Genomic DNA, 20,678 nt, shown 5'->3' on the forward strand with positions numbered 1-20,678 from the left:
CATTTACATGTCATTTATTTGAAGAGTTTTGTTCCAATATGAGAAATCCACAATTAAAATGGCGCCAAGTATTCTTCCAAAACAATAACTATGATGAAAATACAAAACCCTAATACATGTTACTTTTTGAACCGCACGTGGTCCACTCAAGTCTGGGTTGGATGAAATAGCACACATAGACTGGATCTCAATGGATTTATAGTGTCAACCTATATAAAGTGTCATGCGAGACACATTTTTTGATTCGGTCATGTTGTCTCCTTCGTTCACTCATCTCTATTCTCAGGTGAATGAGCTGCGCACCAGGGTAAAAGAGCTGTCAGAGACGGAGACCATCTTCCTCACAGCCACCATGCAGTTTAGAGACACCATAAAAAGCATGTACTCCGTCCCGGTCAGTTTCACCCCTTTCGCTGTACAAGCACACTGTTTTACTTGTATTACTTAATGGTTTTACCAGAGGGGGCATAACAGGGGTACCGTTGTACTACTGTAAATGTATGTCTGCTGTACCATGACAATAAAGTTAATGTAATATAAACCTGGTGCACCTGCAGTAAGTCACTCTGTATAAAACTGTCGACTAAAATGGCTCCCAAGCATAAAGGCAGGATCAGATCGAGAGAGCGCAGCATAAGATCAGTATCAGAGTAAAGAAGTCTGCTGTTTTTAACTTCATCAAATTGTTCTGACCTACAGAAGCCCCAGATTGCATACAAGGACCTGATGAAGGGATACCAGAACAAAGTTATGAGCCTAGCAAAGCCCAGACAGAAAACAGAGGTCCAGCTGGTGGTGAATCTGTTCAGGTCTGTGCTGGACGGCTTCGTCAGGGGAGAGATCAAACGAGAGGAGGCTGAACCAGTCAAGGTAGATGAGACGGTTATAAGTCAGAATTGAATTATGTGTTAGGGATGTGCATTTCTTTAGTTTTTTTTTACTGGCATTTACTCAATCATATAATCAAACATATGTATGTTTTTTGTATGTTAATCAGTGTTTTGTCTGATGAAACTAGCTTTTCTGGGACAGATGGCCCTTGCCAGTTTGTGATAGTTTTGGCTTGCGAGACTAGGGCTCCGCTGCTTTACATTTTTGTAAAGACAAAATTGTGTGGTGCTGAACTGACAGACTCCTGTCCAACTTCCCATAGTCCACCAAGAAAACCAAGAAGAGGAGGAAGAAGGACAAATGTGTAAGCAAATGGAATCAGAATCTACTACTACTTTTGGCTGCTGCTGTTAGGGGTCACCACAGTGGATAATCCGTTTCCATCTCTTCCTGTCCCCTGCATCTTCCTCTGTCACACCAGCCACCTGCATGTCTTCCCTCACCACATCCATAAACCTCCTCTTTGGCCTTCCTCTATTTCTCTTCCCTGGCAGCTCCATATTCAGCATCCTTCTCCCAATATGCCCAGCATCCCTCCTCTACACATGCCCAAGCCCTCTCAATCTTGCCTCTCTTGCTTTGTCTCCAAACCGTCCAACCTGAGCTGTCCCTCTAATATACTCGTTCCTAATCCTGTCCTTCTTCATCACTCCCAATGAAAATCTTAGCATCTTCAACTCTGCCACCTCCAGCTCCGCCTCCTGTCTTTTCGTCAGTGCCACTGTCTCCAAACCATGTAACATAGCTGGTCTCACAACCATCTTATTAACTCTTGCTGGTACCCTTTTGTCGCAAATCACTCCTGACACTCTTCTCCACCCACTCCACCCTGCCTGCACTCTCTTCTTCACTTCTCTCCTGCACTCCCCGTTACTTTGGAATCAGAATGCTTTATTCATTCCTGAGGGGAAACTGGGTATCCCCTGTTTTCTGAAGTTTCTGTACCATGTGTCCAGGCAAATCATCCTGCTGTGCCGTTTCTCATTTCATATCCTTTCTACTGTGCCCACAGCCAGACGGCCCTCTGGATCACATGTTCAGTACATACCAGGTGAACATCATGCAGTCTTGTGACTTGTGTGGTTCTTACATCTGGGGCATGGAGAAAGCCTATATGTGTAGTGGTGAGTTTACAACTTACAATAATTGATAGAACCATGATAATGACTTTAATGGATCCAGAATCTGTTTTGCTCTGCTCATTACTGGTCTCTGTTTTGTTTCATTGGTACTCATTTCAGCTTGTAAGTTAATATGCCACAAGAAATGTCTCACCAAAGTCATTACCGATTGTTCGACGCGGTGTGCCAGGAAGGTAGGGATTCATTTTTCCGGTGCACCTGGAATAGTTGGCTGTACATAATCATCATAAAGCATAATCACTTTCTCTCGTTCTCCCGCTGTCTGTCTTTCAAATGTCCTCTCGTTGTCTTATTGTTTTCATGTGTGTGCATGTGTGTGGGATAGGATGACAGCAAGCCTGGCTCCCTTCACTTTGGAGTGCATGTGTGGGTCCTCACCAGCAAAGCCAACACAGTGCCCATGGTGGTGGAGATGTTGTTAATGCATGTAGAGATGAATGGCCTCTACACGGAAGGTATCTATCGCAAGTCTGGGTCAGCTTGTCGAGCTCGGGAACTGCACCAGATTCTGGAAACTGGTAATGCACCTTTGTTTAGACACCTTGTTTGTATGCCAAGTAAAATAGTAAAACATGTACAGGAATTTGCATCAACAGCTATGCTTCAGAAACAGGTTAACAGTCCAATTGATGGATTAACACTCACACAGAGAATGATGTGTCTTGTACTGTGAATTTGCATTAGTATGGGGCTAAGTAGGGGTGGGGGTCGACTGTGGAATGGTTCATCTCACATATGTCTGGTTTATTGTCTGCAGATCCAGAGGCAGCATGTCTAGAGAACTACCCCATCCACACCATTACAGGCCTAGTTAAACGCTGGCTCCGGGAGCTGCCTGACCCCCTCATGACTTTCACCCTCTACAATGATTTCCTGCATGCTGTGGGTGAGTAAGTTTTGGCCGTATTTATTTTTGTGAGCTGAAACAGAGAGAGGTCTAGTGAGTGTGCTTGCAGTTCTTTATGTGTCCCTGCTTCACATTCACACAGTCCCCTCTGTAATGAATGGCCTTATTCATAGCGACAGGATAAGAGATGATACTGAGCATAAACAGAAACTCAGGGAGATAAATGATCTGTCACGATGACCGGTTTAAAGGACGTGTGCGCGCTGAAGGGTTGATACCAAAGGATATTTCTCTAGGACACCAGATAAAGCAGTGCTTCACCAAGAAAAAAAAAACCTTTGCATCAAATAAAATATCTTTCATCATTACAGCTGTTCTGTGATGCTAGCAAAAGTGCACAGTTATTTCCTCTGTGAGGTCAACAAAAGAGCTGTGGTTAAAAAAAAAAGCCTGATAATTTATCTTGCACAACAGCACCGTCAGATAATTAAGAGGAACTTACGTAAGGTAGAAATTTCCCTGCTTCGCTTTCTAACATCAACAGATGACTATATAAGTTATTGCTTGATTATGGATTATGAAGCTTTTTAAACACCCTCCCTGAGGCAGTGCTTCACCTAGTCTTTCCAAACATGCACGCTCCCGACATGATCTGAAGGTGGTTGACATGTGTAACCATTCAGAATATGAGTTTGGCCTCCAAGTGCGATATGGGGACTTGTTCAGCCAAATGTCCTTTGTAAGTTAGAAGCAACGTTGGTGTGGGTGAGGGAGGAGTCGTTGGATTTTATAATCGGTGTAGTTTTTGACAGTCAGTACTCTACACTTTTTTATTTTTCTTTATTTTCTGTTTCTGAAGGAGAGAGCTTGTCATGTCAAAGTTACATCTTTTTAATAAAAGCTCATGCTCATATGCTGGATTTATATGCTTAATGATATTTGATAAGATTGTGTGTACACATACAGCTACATGGTTGTTGTCCCATGGCATCTTTCACAATGTATGCTGGATATGGCGGCATGGTGGCACAGTGGTTAGCGCGGTCACCTCACAGCAAGAAGGTCCTGGGTTCGAGCCCCGGGGTAGCCCAACCTTGGTGGGTCATCCCGGGTCGTCCTCTGTGTGGAGTTTGCATGTTCTCCCCGTGTCTGTGTGGGTTTCCTCTGGGGGCTCCGGTTTCCTCCCACAGTCTAAAGACATGTAAGTCAGGTGAATTGGCCGTACTAAATTGTCCCTAGGGATGAATGGGTGTGTATGTGTGTGTCAGCCCTGTGATGGCCTGGCAACCTGTCCAGGGTGTCTCCCCGCCTGCCACCCAATGACTGCTGGAATAGGCTCCAGCATCCCCGTGACCCTGAGAGCAGGATAAGCGGTTAAGATAATTGATGGATGGATGGATGGATGGATGTTGGAGGTGCTTCAGTTAATCCAAGGTGGACTGGCTAAGCATATACATATATGTTCTCTTAAATACCCTTTTTAGTGATGGATTTGCTCACACTTACTCAATTACACATATACACACCAGGGAGCTGCCCACTTCAACTTGGATAACTGCAGTCTGCTAGTATGAGGAGGCTCACCCACAGATACCTAATCCACGATGGAGAAATCTTTGAGTTAAGTGCCTTGCTTAAAGGCAGCTCAGTAGTTGTACTCAAAAATGAGAGCCAAAATTAGAGCATTTCTGACTTTTTCAGTTTCCTTTGCCAGATTTTCCCCAGCCAGTCTTGGGATTTAAACCCCTGACCATCAAATCCATCTGTTTATCTCATCTTGAACGTGACATTTTGGTTTGTGTTTTTGACACAAAAGTTACTGATATCCTTTCCACAGAGTTGCCTGAGAGATCAGAGCGAATGAGGGCCCTTTACCAAAAGCTTGATGCACTTCCCTCTGCTAACTACAACACATTGGAACGGCTCATCTTTCATCTTGTAAGGTAGGGAGATTCTTATTATTACTTTCTACTCTTCCACATTCTCCCAGTAACTCATTGTTGCTTGCGTCATTTGTGTTACCAAAGCAAAAGGTTTCCATCCCCTTGGACGATGTTTATGATGTTATTTATCACAGTGAGAAAAGTCTCGTGAGATCCTGATGTGAATGTTTCTCTCTAGAGTTGCAAAGGAGGAAGATCACAACAGAATGTCTCCGAGCTCTCTTGCTATTGTGTTTGCCCCTTGTATTCTGCGCTCCCCTGATGCTGATGACCCCTTTCTTGGCATGAAAGATGTGTCCAAAACTACATTGTGAGTCACACACCCTACATTCCCCAGCATCCAGAGCAGCATGGCATTTTCTTTCTGACAGTGATCAATACACATATCTCTATTAAGATGGTCAGGTTTTTTATGTTTCCCCATGCTACTAGGGGAGAAGAGGTTCTAGTGGGGTGTACTGGTGTCTCAACTAGACAAGTGTGTACCATATTTATTTATTTATTTTTTGGATTTTTACATACTTTATTATACCCCGAGGGGAAATTCATGCTCTGCATTTACCCATCCTAGCTGTGTAGCTAGGAGCAGTGGGCAGCCGCTGTGCAGCGCCCGGGGACCAACTCCAGTTTGTCTTGCCATGCCTCGGTCAGGGGCACACAGAAGGAGTATTAACCCTAACATGCGTGTCTTTTTGATGGTGGGGGAAACCGGAGCACCTGGAGAAAACCCACTGCAGACACAGGGAGAACATACAAACTCCACACAGAGGATGACCTGGGACGACCCCCAAGGTTGGACAACCCCGGGGTTCGAACCCAGGACCTTCTTGCTGTGAGGCGACAGCGCTAGCTAGCCACTGGGCCACCATGCCGCCCATATAGCTTCAGATTCAAAAATCAGATTCAAACCAAGCTGTCTTTGATTTGAATCTGACTCAGGGGCTTTGCTACATGTCACCCCCTTTTTCTTGCCACCCTATAATTCCTACAGTTCTCCTCCATTCTATTGAAAAAAAGTAAAAATTGCTAAAAAAAAATAAATCCCAAAGTTCTTCTTTGATGTGGGTTTGATGTGTATGGACACATAGTTTCATTGTGGTGTAATTAGACAAATGTGTTTCCCCTGCTGTTTGCAGGTGCGTGGAGATTCTAATCAATGAGCAACTCAGACGTTACGAAGAGAAGATGCAGAACATCCAGGAGCTGGAATATGCAGAGGCCCTGGCTGTCAATGAGCTCAAACTGAGGCGGCAAAATACAGTGAGAAGATAAATGCAAAGCATAAAGAACATGGAGGGTTGCATAAAAATCCGATCTGGATCAAATAGTGCTTGAGGGCGTCCGCGTGGCGGAGCGGTCTATTCTGTTGCCTACCAACACGGGAATCGCCGGTTCAAATCCCCGTTACCTTCGGCTTGGTCCGGCGTCCCTACAGACACAATTGGCTGTGTCTGCGGGTGGGAGGCCGCATGTGGGTATGTGTCCTGGTCGCTGCACCAGCGCCTCCTCTCGTCGGTCGGGGCCCCTGTTTGGGGGGCAGAACTGGGGGGAATAGCGTGATCCTCCCACGCGCTACGTCCCCCCGGTGAAATTTCTCACTGTCCGGTGAAAAGAAGCAGCTGGCAACTCCACATGTATCGGAGGAGGTATGTGGTAGTCTGCAGCCCTCCCAGGATCGGCAGAGGGGGTGGAGCAATGACCAGGAACGCTCAGAAGAGTGGGGTAATTGGCCAAATACAATTGGGGTGGAAAAAAAGGGGGGGGGATCAAAGATATAATATAGTGCTTGACTGTGAATGACAGGGTATGCTCCAGTGGTCATCAACCCTGCTCCTGGAGAGCTACCATCCTACTGGTTTTCACTCCAACCACATCTGATTCAATTAATCAAGGTCTTGGTAAGTAGGTAATCAGTAGAATCAGGTTTGTTAAATTAGGGTTGGAGTAAAAACCGGCAGGATGGTAGCTCTCCAGGAAGATCATTCAGCTAGTACCAGGGCAGTTTTCTTGGACAGGCGTAGTATACTTTCATTGGCTTATAAAATTGGAGCGGATCAGGTCTGGCACAGATGAGGACAAAACATATGACAATATTTATTTGGACTTTAAAAACTGCAAATGTTAGAAGTCCAGTCTTCATTTCTTGCCAAGTCAAATTTGAAACTTGTAAATACTTGATAAATGCACACATTTCACCGTTTTAGCTACTTTATCAAGGACTCTCAAAAACAAAGAAATTAAAAAGTTGATGGCAGAAATCATTTTGACCCATTGGTTTCCTCAAAGTTTTCATTATGCAATTTTTCATACATTTTGTTCATACTATTTTGCTAAGGTCTAGAGCTATGAATACTTGGGAAAAAGACACCTAAGACACTGCACTGTTTTCTGCATAGGTAGTAGAAAGTTCCTTAGAGCTGAATGTTCCTGAGTTAAAGGGATATGACAACGAAACTGAGACGCTCATTGAAAGAATCAAGTCCATCAAGGAGGAGAAGTGAGTTGAACCTGATTTCTTTTCATTACATTTCTTTTTTTTTAACTGACGGCACTGCACTCAATGCATTCTAGCTTTCTTGTGCTACTGTAGTAGTAGTAGTAATAATGATGTTGTTGCCTTGGTGTGTTGCATCCAGGGACGACTTGGCCTATAGCTTGCCTGAGCTGGAACAGGAGAACTCTGATAATGACAACCTGGACTCTGAGTCATCCATGAGCTCAGACAGCCTACTAGAGGACCACATAGGGAGCCTTGACTCGGAAGGTCAGTAGAAAGGTATGGTGTTGTCCGCTCCCTTTAGATTTATGAAGACAAAGCGATGACAAGCTATCTTTGATTTATTCTTTTTTGTCAGTAGTCACTTTGAATTGTTTATTCATAAACACAAATATGTGAAAATACACTGTGAAGTAATGTTCAATACTATGCACTATAAAGGCAGACAAAATGTGTCTAATCTGAAGTTTCTCCACCAGGAAAAGTGGCCATGCGACCCCAAATCCAGAGGCCTGGCTGCCCACCTAAACCTCCTGACTTGGCACTCAGAATTCAAAGTTTGATGAGTCAGACAAATGATGGTACTGTCAAATCACAATCACAATGCCTTGACCCCAGTCAAGACAGACCCCCAAGCTCCCCCAAGCCATCCAACAAGCCGCAGCTTACCTGCCAAAGTGTGAATGGAAGCTTTGATGACCTGGACATCCCATTCATAGATGATGACGTCTGATATGATCATAGAACATTGAGAAGAGTACTTAAGAGTTATGCTGGCAGCAGTTGTAAGGAACATTATGGTCTCAAGTAAGAGTAATTAAAGAAACTGTATTACAGTGAGCCCAAACCATGTATTTTTTTCCCCCAATGTATCCCTTTGATATGCTCAATACTGCTGCAGAAATGGAGTCACTTGAGGATTTATGTGTATTCAATGGGAGGTTATATAGACTGTTACTTCAGTATTTTCATTCTATCTGGAGTACAAAAAATAACAGCTAGGACCACTTGACAGTGAGGTGACAACTACATGACTGCTATTGTTGTATGTAATGTCAAACATATCCCATAAATGTACATATCTTAAAAGGGTAAGTATTTTGGACAAGTTTTTGGAAAGTGTTTTCGCAATCTCCTAATCTGTAAACACTACGGGACAATATGATGAGGAACCGCTGATCTAGCTGCAGCACGACATTACAGGTGCTTTGTTTTCAAGTTGCGCCTAATGGACATGCTTCAAAATTCAGCACCACTATTGGATGAAGTTCCTGCTCTGTGGAAATTGTTTCTTTGTGGGATCATAACAATTATTTTTACACAAGACTTTTTTAAAATTTTATCTCACACTGTTGAAAGGTCGTATTTTTGTCTTGTTTGTTCACAAAGAGGTGTGTTTCAAATGTCAGACCCCCCCCCCCCCCCATATCGTGTGGGGTGCATTGCAGTTCCCATTTACGCTGTAGTTTAACCTGGCTATGCATTTTTTCCCATGCATGTCTGTATATTTGCTAAGGCTTCAAACCTCGTGTATATTGTGATTGACATTCTCAGTCTGACTCGGAATAAACGGAGCGTAATCACTTCTGTACATTGTAATAGGTTTTACATCTTAGATGTAACGGTTATCCTGGTTGTGAGACAAATAATGCATTTGCTTTAACTAGGTCGAGCAGGTGTTATCTATTATCTGTGTTTGTATTAGTTGCTCTGTAAATTGGTGTTTATGAAACTTTAAACATCACCGGTCCTTAATAACTCCGTGGGCTCAGTGATCAAAGATGCCATGCGCTTGAACGGAGGTTGCTGAACATCTTGTACATTTTCTATAATGAACACTGCCGCTCACTATATAAGGGCTTTCCTCTTTGTTCCACCAAACCCGCGATGATGCTCGCAAATAACATTTCGGGCTCAATCGTACAAACGCTTCACCCGACCAATCAAATTCATAGGTATGAATTCCTCCTATCCGCGTGGGCCAATTGGTGAGCGCGATCGCACCGGAGGGGGCGGGCCACTTAAGTTCCGGAAGACGGTGCAAAGTGAGGCGGGGATGGGAAACCGTCTAGTTAGCTCGTTACTAGCCGGAGCCGAGTAGCGGGGGTGACGGAATCGCGAAAAATCCGAGAGTATTTTCGATAAACGATGCCGCTCTAAAACCCAAGAATGGACATAAGTTAACAATGACGGGGGAGAAAAAGAAGAAAAAGCGGCTGAACCGCAGCATTCTTCTTGCAAAGAAAATTATAATAAAAGATGGAGGCAGTGTGAGTTAAATATTTATTTTTTTCCCCTCGTTTAAGCTTTCCCGGCGAGCCGAAACTGCCCTGCGACGGTCAGAGGTGGCTCGTTTTCGTCTCTCGGACGCTTTTAACGCCGCGACGTTTCGGCTACTTACCAGAGCGGGTGACGTTAGCCGCTTGCTGGGTGGCTGCGAGCTAAGGGGACGAAGAAGAAGAAGAAAAAAGAAAAGAAGCTACATTATCTCAAGCTAACGTTAGCGGCCTAACGGCGTTTACACGTCAGCTTAGCCCAGGTGACCGTAGCTAGCCGACGTTATCCATGTGTTTACAAGATGCCTACTTTTACAGAGACCGTTTGTCAGCCTGGCCCCGGCGGCAAGGCCTGTTTGGCAACGCGGTCTGACGCCGCGTCATTTCGTCGTTAATTCCTCGTCCCAAATTGTTGACACTGCAACGCTTTCCGAGGCGTTAGCTCGCTAGCATGTGTGTTTATTTAGAAACCGTCTCGACTACAGCTACCCCCCCTTTTCTAAAGGCACGCCGAGTGTACGAGATGTTTTGCTCGGTGTTGTTTTACTTGCTACTTACGAGAAAACGCTTAGTCGGCTGGCCGATAAACTGCGTGAACTCTCAAAGTTGTGCCATGCGGGCTCGCCTCGGGTAGCTGACACATTGGCTACAGCCTGATGTTGGAAGTCCCGAGTAAATAGGTGCATGGCAGGCTCGGTTTAAGTCGATTAAACCAGTAAGGAGATGTTAGCAGCTGTTTGGAAACAATAATCGATATCTGGCTAAATGCGGGTGGTGCGATTTGTTACCCTTCTACTTTTTGTCCGTTTTAACGGAACAAGCCCGTTTTGTGAGATATAAATATGTGATGCGGCGTTTTAAACGTGCCATAGAAAGCCTATTCGTTTCCTCGGCTACCTACAGGTGATTTGACATGAGCTCGGTACTAATGGGCAATCAGCCAGGACTCCTAAATCCACGCTGCGCATTGAAGCAGCTGGTCTGGTGAAACACGTTTGTTTTGAAAGAAATGAGGCATCCGGTGTTATGTAGCGTGCTGGGTAGCTACATCCGATGTGTAGAAATGTTGAAATTCTTCGGAATGAAGTTGGACAACCCTCAGGCCTGAGATAGACTAAAATGTGCCATTTGGGCTCAGCGAGGCAATCCATTGATGATAGCCGTGGTGCCTTCAATTAGCCGTAACACCTGTGGTGATGTGGCCTATACTGGCAAGCAGACTTTTTATTTGACATCAGTCTTGTTGCACCACGATGTTGCTGTGGCCACGCCTACCTACAGAACTATGAAGTTTCACTTTTAACACTAGACCTTCACCCAGCCACGGATTCTAGTGTTCTCACATGGTATCTTAAATTGCATAGGATTGTCAAAATCCATAAATGTGTCATATGAAGCACAAGGGAAGTTGTGAAGCCAATACAGAACTAGCGGGTTCTATTTTTTTTGCTGTGGAAAAAAAACCACAGAGGGTTTTTTTTTCTTCAGATTTAACTGCCTATTCCCCAGTTTGTAACCCATCTTCCTTGGACCCAGGCTTGTGGTCTGTTTTTCTATATGATGTTCATGGCCCTGCAACATGGGGGAAATGGAGAGAGAGAAAAAAAACCCACACTGGCCTACTTTACAATCAGTATGTTTTTCACACCGCCCTGCCTCCTGCCAAGGCTTCTGCTTAGCATCCGTGGTCACTCAGTCACACTCTTCTACCACCCTATAGACTGGTATGGATTTTATTGTACCGCAGAGAAGTGAGTTTCTCTGGTGAGAGTGGTTATAAAGGACAGAAAAGATCTGTATTTGTGTTTTACTCATCTTTAGATCTGCATTTCCAGTGACCTAGTAAACTGCTATGGCATAAGATAGGCTAATTAAACTGGCCTACAGGTTGAACCTTATTGTCCAAGGCCACAGAATTATGAGTCCTTATTGGTCCGTGTATCATCAGTATACCTGAAACAGTTCTACGGCCGTTGATCTATGAATATTGTTCTGCCCTAATGCAATACATCTAATTACTGGTAAACCTGTTTAGAGAATTGTCTCTAACTGAACCAAACTCTGTTTTCCTGCCACACATAGTTTTGAATTCCAAGCTGTCATTTTCTTAAGGGTTGCTTGTCATTTAAATCAGTGAATTTGAAATTCAAGGAAAAGGGGCACAGTAATTAGATTGGTGCCTCATTAGGATTCAAGATTCAGAACTTAAGTGCCAAATTGCCATTGGTAAGTTGAGTTTGTTTCAGTCCATTTTTATGATGACACACTAAAACAGCTGATGTTTTACCTCTCACCACATTAGGTTACCCGAGTGCAATCAATACATCTGAAGAACTAGAGGGGGGGGATTATTTTTATCAACTGTCTTGTTTAAACAGTGGCTACTCCAGTTAGTCAAGTCATGCACATCAGAGGTATAATATGGTGAATATTGTATGTGAAACGGAATCCAGTTTACTGTCCTCTCCCAGATTCTCAACCACCTGTTGTTTAGCTACTATTAACAGGCACTTTACCTGTGTGGTTGAGATTTCATAATCGGCCAATGTATTTTTTTTGTATCTGACACACTGCCACTCTTTCTCACTTTCTCTCCTCTCTCTCTGATCCTGTTTCCATCTAGCCTCAAGGAATTGGTGAGCCCAGTGTTTATCATGCTGTGGTGGTCATCTTCCTGGAGTTCTTTGCATGGGGTCTCCTTACCACCCCAATGCTTTCGGTAAGTCTATAGAAGCCAAGTCTTTGCCCTTTTTAATGACGCCCACTTAGACAGCAACAAGTAACACTGTGCACATACCCCGTCTCTCCCCCGTAAGCGCCAGCCAGAAAGTAACATTTTCCATTGACTGGAATTACACAAGGCCCACTGGCCTCCGAATAACTGAATTGCTAATCAAATGGGCTACATGACGCACCCTTGTTTTGTTCGTGTTGTGTGTGAGTGTGTTGGCAGATGCTAGCCTGGCGCTAATGGACAGAAATATGAAAAGCGCATCAAACGGCATATTGTGTTGAGCACCAGCTCTTTGTTGAAAGGCTTATCAGGGGGTCAGTGGTTTGTGCTGTCAGGCCATGGCACAGATGTAGGCCCAGGCAACCATGTCACAAGCTCACCTCCATGCACGATGGTTATTGTTTCAAGGCAAATATTTGCTAGAAAAGATAATGGGCATAAATTGAGAGGTGTTATTACTGAATGTTACATTTCAGTTTTTGGACGATTGCTGTAGCGATCTAAATTGTCATTGGTTAATGTTTAAAAGAAAATCAGTTCAGTCAATCCAGAAATACAAAACTGTTGAGGCCATTTGGCCCATACCTTTGTACCCCAGATTTTTGGTTATCACTAATTGTCTGGTTATAGTTATGATGTGTCTTATTTCTAAATCATTTATCTGAGAGAGATATAGAGAGATTCATCTAGTCGTTTCTCACTATGATTGTATAGCCCTCTGAAACTGCAATTGTGATTTAGGGCTATACAAAATGAACATTACTTAAGTGATTTAAGAACTGAAATTCATACTGTTGTGTTATTCAAAGGTTATTCTTGATAATGGCATTGTAATGGTTTGAATATAATCATAACTTTAAGATGGCTCCCAGCTGTAATTTAAATGTATAATGTGCTTTACTCTTTTGCAGGAATCATTGTGTAAGTGTAAACATTTTACTGCATCATAGTCCAATAGTCCAGGATTTTTATTTGTCAGTTTGTTTCCCTGGCTGTCACATTTACTTTTTTCTCTGGAGGGAAACTCCTATCTAAAACAAATGATATGCAAATGCCTTCAAGCCACATAGTGTTTACTGCTCGGACATATTGCTCGCCGTCTCTTGTTTGAAGTTCTGATTGTATGTGTGATGAGTTTGGCCTGAATTACCTGGGGATGGTTGCCTTTTAAGATCCCTGGGCAGTGGCAGGATTTGCATTTTGGGCTAATGAGAGGGTGCCAGGGAATCAGGGGGACTGGACGACTGCTTTCAAAGAGAACGCCGCTTCATTAGTATCCAACAGCGACAGCCCTGACCAATACTGTTCTTACCACTGCATTCAGGGTAGGGTAAGAGGGGGTATTCATATCCTTAGTCATTATTGCCCCCCACGCCTTCTATTATTGTTCAGTTCCAAATGAATACTAGAACGACCAAGGCGGTCATTATGACCATTTTGGATTTTCAAAGTTTAATAACTTTGTGGGGGGGGGGGGGGGATACAGACCTGCCGCTCCCTGAATTCTCCTAAAGCTGCATCTATTTGCATTAAAACGAGCTTTAGACCAATTGCACAAAAAAAAAGTTATAAGATCTACCTAAAACAACCATGAGCGGTTTTGACCACTTGTAATTTTTGTGTGATCGTGCACGTCATGTTGCGATTTATGGCGTGTTTTGGTTGCATCATTTCCTTCGCGAACTTCATTGCTCTGTCCTAGAAAAAAACTAGCATTCTACAGTGGAGAGAAATGGTCTAAATTTGATTTTTGATTACTGCCAACATGTCTTGGTACAGACGCCGGTACAGACGCACCATGACTACCACCAAGGCGTTACAGTATTTACAGGCGTTGCGCACTGGCCATTTTAAATTGTTTGAAAAATAGTATTAAAGATGTTAAAATTTTAATTTTTGGTGTCAGTTTCTTAACAGACATACTAACATATGTAATGCATTAATATCGCAATTGGGTATTTATCTTGACAGGATATAGAGTTTGAAAACCGGAGGTCATTTGGACCAGCCATGGTAATTTTAGGGTAGGGGTGAAATCCCGGTCGTTTTAAGCCAAGGGTTCGTGTACCTGTACCAATGTCAAGGAAACCTCCACACTATGCTTTCCATTCATTCACCAACGCAGTAGACTTTGAACTCGCATTGATTTGCATTCCTGAACCTTCTATCCTCCCCCTTGTCAGCACAACAGTTCAGCTCATTTCTAGTATGTGGACATCATGAGTTTGGCTTCTTGCACTAGAACATCGGACATGTTCACACACGGTTTTTGATATTGAACTTAAAAGTCTCACTACTATGCCACTCTTTGGCTGAAACTGAATCAGCTGCTTTGGGGTGCTTCTAATAATTATGTCTGCAAAAACTGTTTTTATTCATCCTTTCAATATATATTCTACAAAAAGAAGAAAAAGTATTTATAGAGCTTGAACATTTGAGAAGAACCCAGCTGTTCAAGTATAGATGTCACCAAGTACCCATTTTCTTTTCCATCTCAGGTTATCTATAATGGGGACTTTTAATTTTTTGTTTTTCTTTCAACAACGTTCTTCACTTGACTCTGAACTCAGAGCGGGCTTTCTGACAGTGGCAAACAACAGCAGATATAGTATATAGCTTCGTTGTTACTGGCCTTGACAGATGAGGAAGAGACTGGGAAAGGACCAAGGCTTGCTGTTGCACTGTCTTGAATGTTTTGACCTGGGCCAGTCTTGACTGATATACTGCTGTTGGTAAGGTGACCAGGGGTGAACGATCAGGGGTGGGTTAGATTTAGCACAGAGACGGTGAGCTAAGGCTCAACCATCACTCACTCACACGTTCAAATCCAATCCATTTTTATTGCCCTGAGTCCAACCCTGCCCCCTGAAGGAGGCACGTGGTGAACGCTGCTATGGTTACAGCAGTCTAGGGAATTGAACCCACCAAGACACCTTCTACTGTGTGAATCCAAAAAGGAAACTGATATATTTCATCTTATTATTATTTCAACTGCCTGATATATAACATACAAATGAGTGCTGGTGTAAAGAATAAAGCAAGTCCTACGGCACAAAATGGCACTGAAAAGATGTTGGACAACAGATTAATTCGTATCGGGAAAATCAAGCCCCTCTTCATGAGTTGACTGGGGTTTTTTCAGTCTGTTTTTCATGGCTGTACTGTGGCTGTCAGTTTGGGACTCAGGACCCTTGGTTGCATATGAAATAATTTTTATAGAAGCTGAAAACCTACAGCTTATCCAAAATAAAACTCCATTATCATGGGTTTTAGTATCTTATGTAACAATAAATACTAGTGCCTTGTAGTCATCTTCCCATTAAGCACCCACGATTCAGCCGAAGGTCCGTTCTTTTTAATCTCGCTGTCTGAAGGGCATTTTGCCATGTTTATAGATTTGTGTACACTGTGGTCAGCCTTTTTTGCTTCCTCACCCTAATTGTAGTTTGGTCAACATTGTGAGGTGAACCAGCTACTGTAGGTTGTTGTTGAAAATATGAACTAGCGCCGTTTGGATTGTTAAGCTTCACAATGTATTATGTGTTTTTGTTCCGTAGGTACTACACCAGACATTCCCCCAACATACATTCCTGATGAATGGGCTTATTCATGGCGTCAAGGTAAGAGATTTTTCATGTTAAACAGTCTTGGGGTTGGGCGTCCGGGCGGCGTGATGGTCTGTTCCGTTGCCTACCAACACAATGATCGCCAGTTCAAGTCCCCGTGTTGCTTCCTGTTTGGACGGGCGTCCCTGCAGACACAGTTGGCCATGTCTGCGGGTGGGAAGCCGGATGTGGGTGTGTGTCCTGGTCGCTGCACTGGCGCTTCCTCTGGTCGGTCGGGGCACCTGTTCGGGGGGGAGGGGGGGAATAGCATGATCCTCCCATGCGCTACGTCCCCCTGGTGAAACTCCTCACCGTCAGGTGAAAAGAAGCGGCTGGCGACTCCACATGTATCGGAGGAGGCGTGTGGTAGTCTGCAGCCCTCCCCGGATCGGCAGAGGGGGTGGAGCAGCGACCGGGATGGCTCGGAACAGTGAGGTAATTGGGGAGAAAAATGGGCAAAAAATCCACACAAAAAAAGGAGAAAAAAAAACAGACTTGGGGTTGTTGGGGCCAGACTGAGCTGAATAAACGCCCAGTGTCCGGTTTACCTGTAACCACTGTGTCCTTTCACCTGATGCCATCACTGGTATTTTTGAAGTATACTGCTCAAGATCATTTTAACAGCACAGGACTGCCAACATTTATGTATAGCCAACCCGTAATCATTCGCAAGTAAATTAACTTTGTCAGATAAATTTAACATAAATTTGACAGATAAATCTGTGCGTGCTGCTCTGATGACGTGATTGGCCGTGTCTCCATCAGAGACTTGTAAAGAAGTGCTAGCTCAGTTTTTCATTTTCTATGGAAAGGTTTTGATTTAAGCACTCTTTACTGAGCGCTGGGACCTAATCTGTTCTAAGTCTCGTGACATGAGCGCTCAACCTCATTCCAAAGTTGAAAGAATTTCAGCTCCTCCTGGTGTCCACAGCTCATCAATATCACTTGTAGTTCCACCAACCAGTAAGGACAGAAGGAGGAGGAAGACCAGAAATGAAATGAAATCTAGATCTGCTTTGCCAAAGAAATGGAAATGAAACAGTCATAATGATAATAGAAAAATCCTGTTTATGTGATATTTGACATGCATAGTTATCACACTGAATGAAAAGGAAAACGAGGAATGTCTCGTTTGTCATGCATTTCATATATATCAAATCACCTCTCTCTCTGTCTCTGTCTGTCCCCCCCCCCTACACATCCACCCCCACCCCCCAGGGCCTGTTATCATTTCTGAGTGCTCCTCTGATTGGCGCCCTCTCAGACGTATGGGGACGCAAGTCGTTCTTGCTGCTAACGGTCTTTTTCACGTGCGCGCCCATCCCGCTGATGAAGATCAGTCCATGGTGAGCGCCACACTGACGTCACTGTTCAGCTTGTATTTTCATAGATTGGTTTTAAGCTTGCTTGTTTCTAGCAGGGCAAGCCTAGTCCTGTTCCATCTGGTCTCAGCTGTGGCTGGAACAAGGTTTCTATTTTGGTCTGAAAATGGTTGGGAAATTTGGAAGAGATTACAAATTACTCATACAGTTTGTGTGTGAAAATTGGGGGGAACAAACTTAAGAGCTTCTATATTTTCATACACAATACACCTTTTCTTTATTTTACACTTCCTGTCATCGTGTATTACAGTATTTGTTGTTTTGAAAAACAATTGCCACAATAGAGTGGTTCTCAACGCCGCAAGAGCCAAAATGCAGGTTAATTTTCTAATCAAAAGCTACGTAGTTTAAATTCACTATTTCTCAGTCTCTGGTTGAGGTGTACAGATTAATAAATAAGATTCATATAGTGTTTGATTAGAATAAAAAAACCCATTCTCTTGGGCCTTGATGGAGATTAAGGATGCTCTTAAAGGCACAGTATGAATTTCAGAAATTACATTAAGCATACTACAGAATCATTAATCCACACAACAAATTAAGGTCTTTATTTTGAACTCGAAACTGTTTCGAATCCTTAATCATGGAATTCGATAAGTGAGATTTACACCAAAAGAAATGTGGAATACAATGCGTGTCTTAAAAATAATGCTGCTTAAAACTGCAGTCCCTGCCTACCAACACTGGGATCCCGATTCGACTCCCCGTGTTGCCTCCGGCTTGGTCGGGCGCCCCTACAGACACAATTGGCCATGTCTGTGGGTGGGAAGACGGATGTGAGTACATGTCCTGGTTGCTGCACTAGTGCCTCTGGTCGATCGGGGTTGCCTGTTTGGGAGGGGTAACTGAGGGGGGAATAGCGTGATCCTCCCACGTGCTATGTCCCCCTGGTGAAACTCCTCACTGTCAGGTGAAAAGAAGCGGCTGGCGACTCCACATGTATCGGAGGAGTCATGTGGTAGTCTGCAGCCCCTCCCCGGATCGGCAGAGGGGGTGGAGCAGTGACCGGGACGAGTGGGGTAATTGGCCGGCTACAATTGGGGAGGAAAAGGGGGTGGGACTGCAGTCCCTAAGATTTTACATTATTTTATCCATTTGAAATGTGATGACAATGTGGTGATTCTGTTGGACAGTTGATCAATATTACAGTAGAACAGCGTTCCAACGTGTGCTAGTCAGATTGATTGCACCTGATCTTCTCACACCCCAAACAAGGTGTTGCAGCCATTGTGGTTCATGTGCCATCAGCTCACCAGCAAATAGTCCCCCCCCCCCCCCCGTAAAATGTGATCCCTCAACCAAAGCTAACATTGGCGGTCTAAACCTCATCATACTACATCGCGGCATTGTTGTACGGTTATATTGATTACCTAACTGACTGAAGCGTCATCACGTCAGCATTACATTTCAATCTTTTTTTCCTGCTGGAGTTGTTTCCAACGCGTTTGCCACTGTACAAGTGGGTGCTACCCCACCAAAAAATTTCAACTGCAGTATACAGAAACTAGAGTGTCTCCAACTAGTATTGTGTAACCTGACTACATAGCCCAGATGGAGGAAATAATTATTAGTTAATTGAGAAATGTTGCAGATTACATCTTTAATAACGTCAGAGTTGTTGGATATTTTGAAAAATTTGCAGCTGTTTGTTTGAGGTGTTTGTTTTTAAACCATTATTACATGTGAGACTGTAGCTGTTAGATTTTAGTTTATTTTTCTGAAGGAACAAAACCTCAGTTAGGCCCTACGTATCAGTTGGTGGCTGTGATTGTTGCAAGGGCTCCTGCTTGTTCTTTGAAATAAGTCTAGTAACAGTCAAATCAGCAATTTCCAGAAGATCCTCATCCTAACAAATTCACTGACATGTTTGTGATGTAAATTGTCCTTCGTCATGGGGTGCTACGTACAGTTGATGGCGATTGACAGTTTTATGCCATGGATGTTTATGCTCCCATGCTCTCGAAGGATATTCTTTGTCAGTTTGCTCACTCGGTCATTACTGTCCTACTTCAGCTTTACTGCTTTTCCTGGCAGTGCCTGTCTGACCAGATGATTTCCCCTGTGCTTTAGGTGGTATTTTGCAGTCATCTCCATGTCCGGTGTCTTTGCCGTCACCTTCTCTGTGATCTTTGCCTATGTGGCGGACATCACCCAGGAGCATGAGAGGAGCACGGCATACGGTTTGGTAAGGAGGCAGGGGTTTGAATTGGATTATAGATGAATTATTTATTGGGTATTTGTGTATATAGTCCGCTAAAGGGCAGTATAGGGAGTAGAGTCCTGCACGGGCACCTTTTTTTTTTTCTAACTGCAACTGACCGTTAGGCTCACATTAAATTCCCGACTCAAAATGTACCTGTCTTCAAAACAAAAATCGATACTAGTACCCATGGGCGACATTTGGGTACCAAAATTGGGGGGGCAAAAATTTTTTTAATCACATAATTGTATCAATGTAAAAGTACAACTAGTGTGCAATAAACAAAACATGCGGTTTCAATGTCAAATTTGTATTTTAGATAAGTAACAAAACTTTAACACATTTACTCTTTTTATTTATTTTTTTACCTTGCTAGGTTCTATACTGATTTGGGAAGCAACGCTGCCAGTTTTTAATGAGTTTATGTAAGCGGACAGCTTCGTAGCTGCAGAAATGTGTGCGTTGCATTTTTGATGTTCGCCGAATTTTTCCAATGCCTTCTTCCAATTTTCAAATCCTACCGTTTGAAATGTTTCTTCTTTGTTGTGGCCAGCAACGCTAAATGTGCGGCATGAGTAACAGAATGCCCGATCAGCGGCGGGCGGGGCTGTACTCAAGCCACGGGTAGGTAACATACCATTTCTTTCCAAATCTCCTCACTCCTGTTGCTGGGAATAACAGAATAGGTTGGTAGGAGCCGTTCTCCACGAAATTCAAACAGTTTCCTACACCAAGAATAGGATCTCGAGCTGCAGGTTGTAACACCACGGCGTTGCCTGCTTCTCGCTGCTGAACCTGCATCTCTGCATTGTCCACTTCTCGCACGGGTTGCTCTGAAATTTTGCCTGTCTGTGAGAGACACATCATCGTCCTGATGCGATTCTTCATTTTCATTCTCTTCAGCCCGATTGATTTTTGTTTTCTTTGTAAAATAACTTAACAACTTGTTACCGCGTTTGGACATTTTCAATTAGCCTACCATAGCTAGATAACATGGTTCGCTTCAGATCGTTACATTGCCCCCAGCGGCTCGTAGGTGTAATTACAGCAAATAATATTTGTATATTTTTAAATTACATTGTGTGATATATTATTTTAATTATTCTTAGTGAATTAGGGGGGGGCAAATGCCCCCCCCGTAATGTCACCCATGCTGGTACC

The 20,678-nt window shown here is 43.5% G+C and overlaps 2 protein-coding genes across 4 annotated transcripts in view; both read left to right on the top strand.

The window, feature by feature from the left end:
• The window catches only part of myo9b (myosin IXb), a 48,198-nt gene extending 39,298 nt beyond the window's left edge, over positions 1–8,900 (top strand). For 2 of the 3 annotated variants that reach the window (XM_056292631.1, XM_056292632.1), the window contains 13 exons: positions 287–394; positions 700–870; positions 1,154–1,195; positions 1,904–2,015; positions 2,133–2,206; positions 2,359–2,551; positions 2,791–2,919; positions 4,718–4,823; positions 5,002–5,133; positions 5,960–6,083; positions 7,220–7,320; positions 7,460–7,587; positions 7,800–8,900. In XM_056292631.1, coding sequence (XP_056148606.1) covers positions 287–394; positions 700–870; positions 1,154–1,195; positions 1,904–2,015; positions 2,133–2,206; positions 2,359–2,551; positions 2,791–2,919; positions 4,718–4,823; positions 5,002–5,133; positions 5,960–6,083; positions 7,220–7,320; positions 7,460–7,587; positions 7,800–8,053 — 1,674 coding nt within the window. In that variant the 3' untranslated portion in view covers positions 8,054–8,900. Of the gene's footprint in view, positions 1–286; positions 395–699; positions 871–1,153; positions 1,196–1,903; positions 2,016–2,132; positions 2,207–2,358; positions 2,552–2,790; positions 2,920–4,717; positions 4,824–5,001; positions 5,134–5,959; positions 6,084–7,219; positions 7,321–7,459; positions 7,600–7,799 lie in introns of all 3 variants that reach the window. The other variant, XM_056292633.1, reaches the window with a different exon arrangement.
• A 518-nt stretch (positions 8,901–9,418) lies between these two features.
• The window catches only part of mfsd14a2 (major facilitator superfamily domain containing 14A2), a 36,267-nt gene continuing 25,007 nt past the window's right edge, over positions 9,419–20,678 (top strand). The window contains exons 1-5 of the mRNA XM_056292801.1: positions 9,419–9,590; positions 12,220–12,315; positions 15,888–15,950; positions 17,154–17,281; positions 19,388–19,502. Coding sequence (XP_056148776.1) covers positions 9,507–9,590; positions 12,220–12,315; positions 15,888–15,950; positions 17,154–17,281; positions 19,388–19,502 — 486 coding nt within the window. The 5' untranslated portion in view covers positions 9,419–9,506. The remainder of the gene's footprint in view (positions 9,591–12,219; positions 12,316–15,887; positions 15,951–17,153; positions 17,282–19,387; positions 19,503–20,678) is intronic.

This window comes from Lampris incognitus, chromosome 14, assembly GCF_029633865.1.
Source record: "Lampris incognitus isolate fLamInc1 chromosome 14, fLamInc1.hap2, whole genome shotgun sequence".
NCBI lineage: Eukaryota > Metazoa > Chordata > Actinopteri > Lampriformes > Lampridae > Lampris > Lampris incognitus.